This window comes from Gekko japonicus, unplaced genomic scaffold (genome assembly GCF_001447785.1).
Source record: "Gekko japonicus isolate JY-2015 unplaced genomic scaffold, Gekko_japonicus_V1.1 scaffold698, whole genome shotgun sequence".
Taxonomy (NCBI): Eukaryota; Metazoa; Chordata; class Lepidosauria; order Squamata; family Gekkonidae; genus Gekko; species Gekko japonicus.
Genome location: NW_015168069.1, coordinates 196,068 through 197,433, shown reverse-complemented (window position 1 = coordinate 197,433; position 1,366 = coordinate 196,068). Strand labels below are relative to the sequence as shown.

General features: G+C 53.0%; 1 protein-coding gene across 1 annotated transcript in view; it reads right to left on the bottom strand.

The window, feature by feature from the left end:
* Window positions 1-508: 508 nt before the first annotated feature.
* The window catches only part of ITGA11 (integrin subunit alpha 11), a 164,405-nt gene continuing 163,547 nt past the window's right edge, over window positions 509-1,366 (bottom strand). The window contains exon 32 of the mRNA XM_015414591.1: window positions 509-603. Coding sequence (XP_015270077.1) covers window positions 532-603 — 72 coding nt within the window. The 3' untranslated portion in view covers window positions 509-531. The remainder of the gene's footprint in view (window positions 604-1,366) is intronic.

Genomic DNA, 1,366 nt, shown 5'->3' with positions numbered 1-1,366 from the left:
CTTGGAGAGACGTAAAAAAAGAGAGGAGACCCTGAAGACTTGGTCGACGTTGGCTGCTACAACTGCTGGGGGAAACCCCACGGATGCAAGTTTTCCTCCTCTTTCTGGATGCACAATTTCCCCCAGTGAGGATGCGAGCGGAAAGCGGGTGTCCTCAAACACAAGGGGCGATTGTGTTGTAGGAAGGCAGAGCAGACCGTGGCCAGAAGTTTGACGATCACCCAGAACTCCTGCGGTGTAACACAGGTCTGCCTTGTACAGCCGGCATTGGCTTTTTGCTGCTACTGTTGGGGAAAGAAACATCGAGGATCTTCCCGACCCCGTTAATTGACCCTCCCTGCCAATGTCTGTAGGCAGACGGAAGCAGTTAAAACTAGTTTGAAGGTAACTTTAGCTGGCTGTGTCTTTCTGTGGCCAGTGGCCCCTTGGGGTCAGTTCGGTTGCAATGCAAATGGAGGCCTTCGCCCCAGTCCCATCTTGGCTGTGAGGAGTAACAGATCTTCGTTCCTGCCTCCCGGGGAACTGGAGGCCTTAGTCCAAGTCTTTGGAGTTCTGCTGTTGTGCTGGGTCTCTCTTGCGACTGGCGCTTTTGAAAAAGCCGAGCTGTGGGAATAGAATGGGGAGGGGGGGAAGTCCCGTGGTTATTTCAAAGGCTTCTGTTACTAGAGCTCAAAGGCCCACTGAGAGAGGTTGCTGTTCTTCCTCATGACTGGGACAGGCCTGTTTTGCCGACCGAGTTTTGAAAGACTAATCTGCCATTGGGATAGGTCAAGATGGGTGGCCATGTTAGAGCAAAGAGTCCAGGAGCACCTTAAAGACTCACAAAATTTGGGGCCGGTTAGGAGCTTTCATAGGGGTCGTGGGGGCTTAGAGGTTAAGACACTGAGCTGCAGATCAGAAAGTCTGTAGATCAGCGGTTCGAGACCCGAGTGCCGCGTGACGGAGTGAGCTCCCCTCTCTGGCCCCAGCTCCTGCCAACCTAGCCGCGAAAGCAAGAAATCGCAAGTAGATAAACAGGTACTGCTTCGGTGGGAAGGTAACAGCATTCCGTGCGCCTCGGCGTTAAGTCACGCCGGCCACATGACCACGGAAATGTCTTCGGACAGCGCTGGCTCTTCGGCTTGGAAACGGAGATGAGCAACGCCCCCCCCAGAGTCAGATTCGACTAGCACTCGAGCAAGAGAAACCTTTACCTTTACTAGGAGCTTCCATGAATCACTGCTTACTTCTTCAGTAGAAAAGAGCAAGAGTCCCAGAGCACCTTCAAGACTAACAAAATTTGGGGCAGGGGAGGAGCTTTTGTGAGTCACTGCAGTCCCGTCTTCAGATACCTGAAGAAGCGAGCAGTGACTCATGCAAGCTCCTC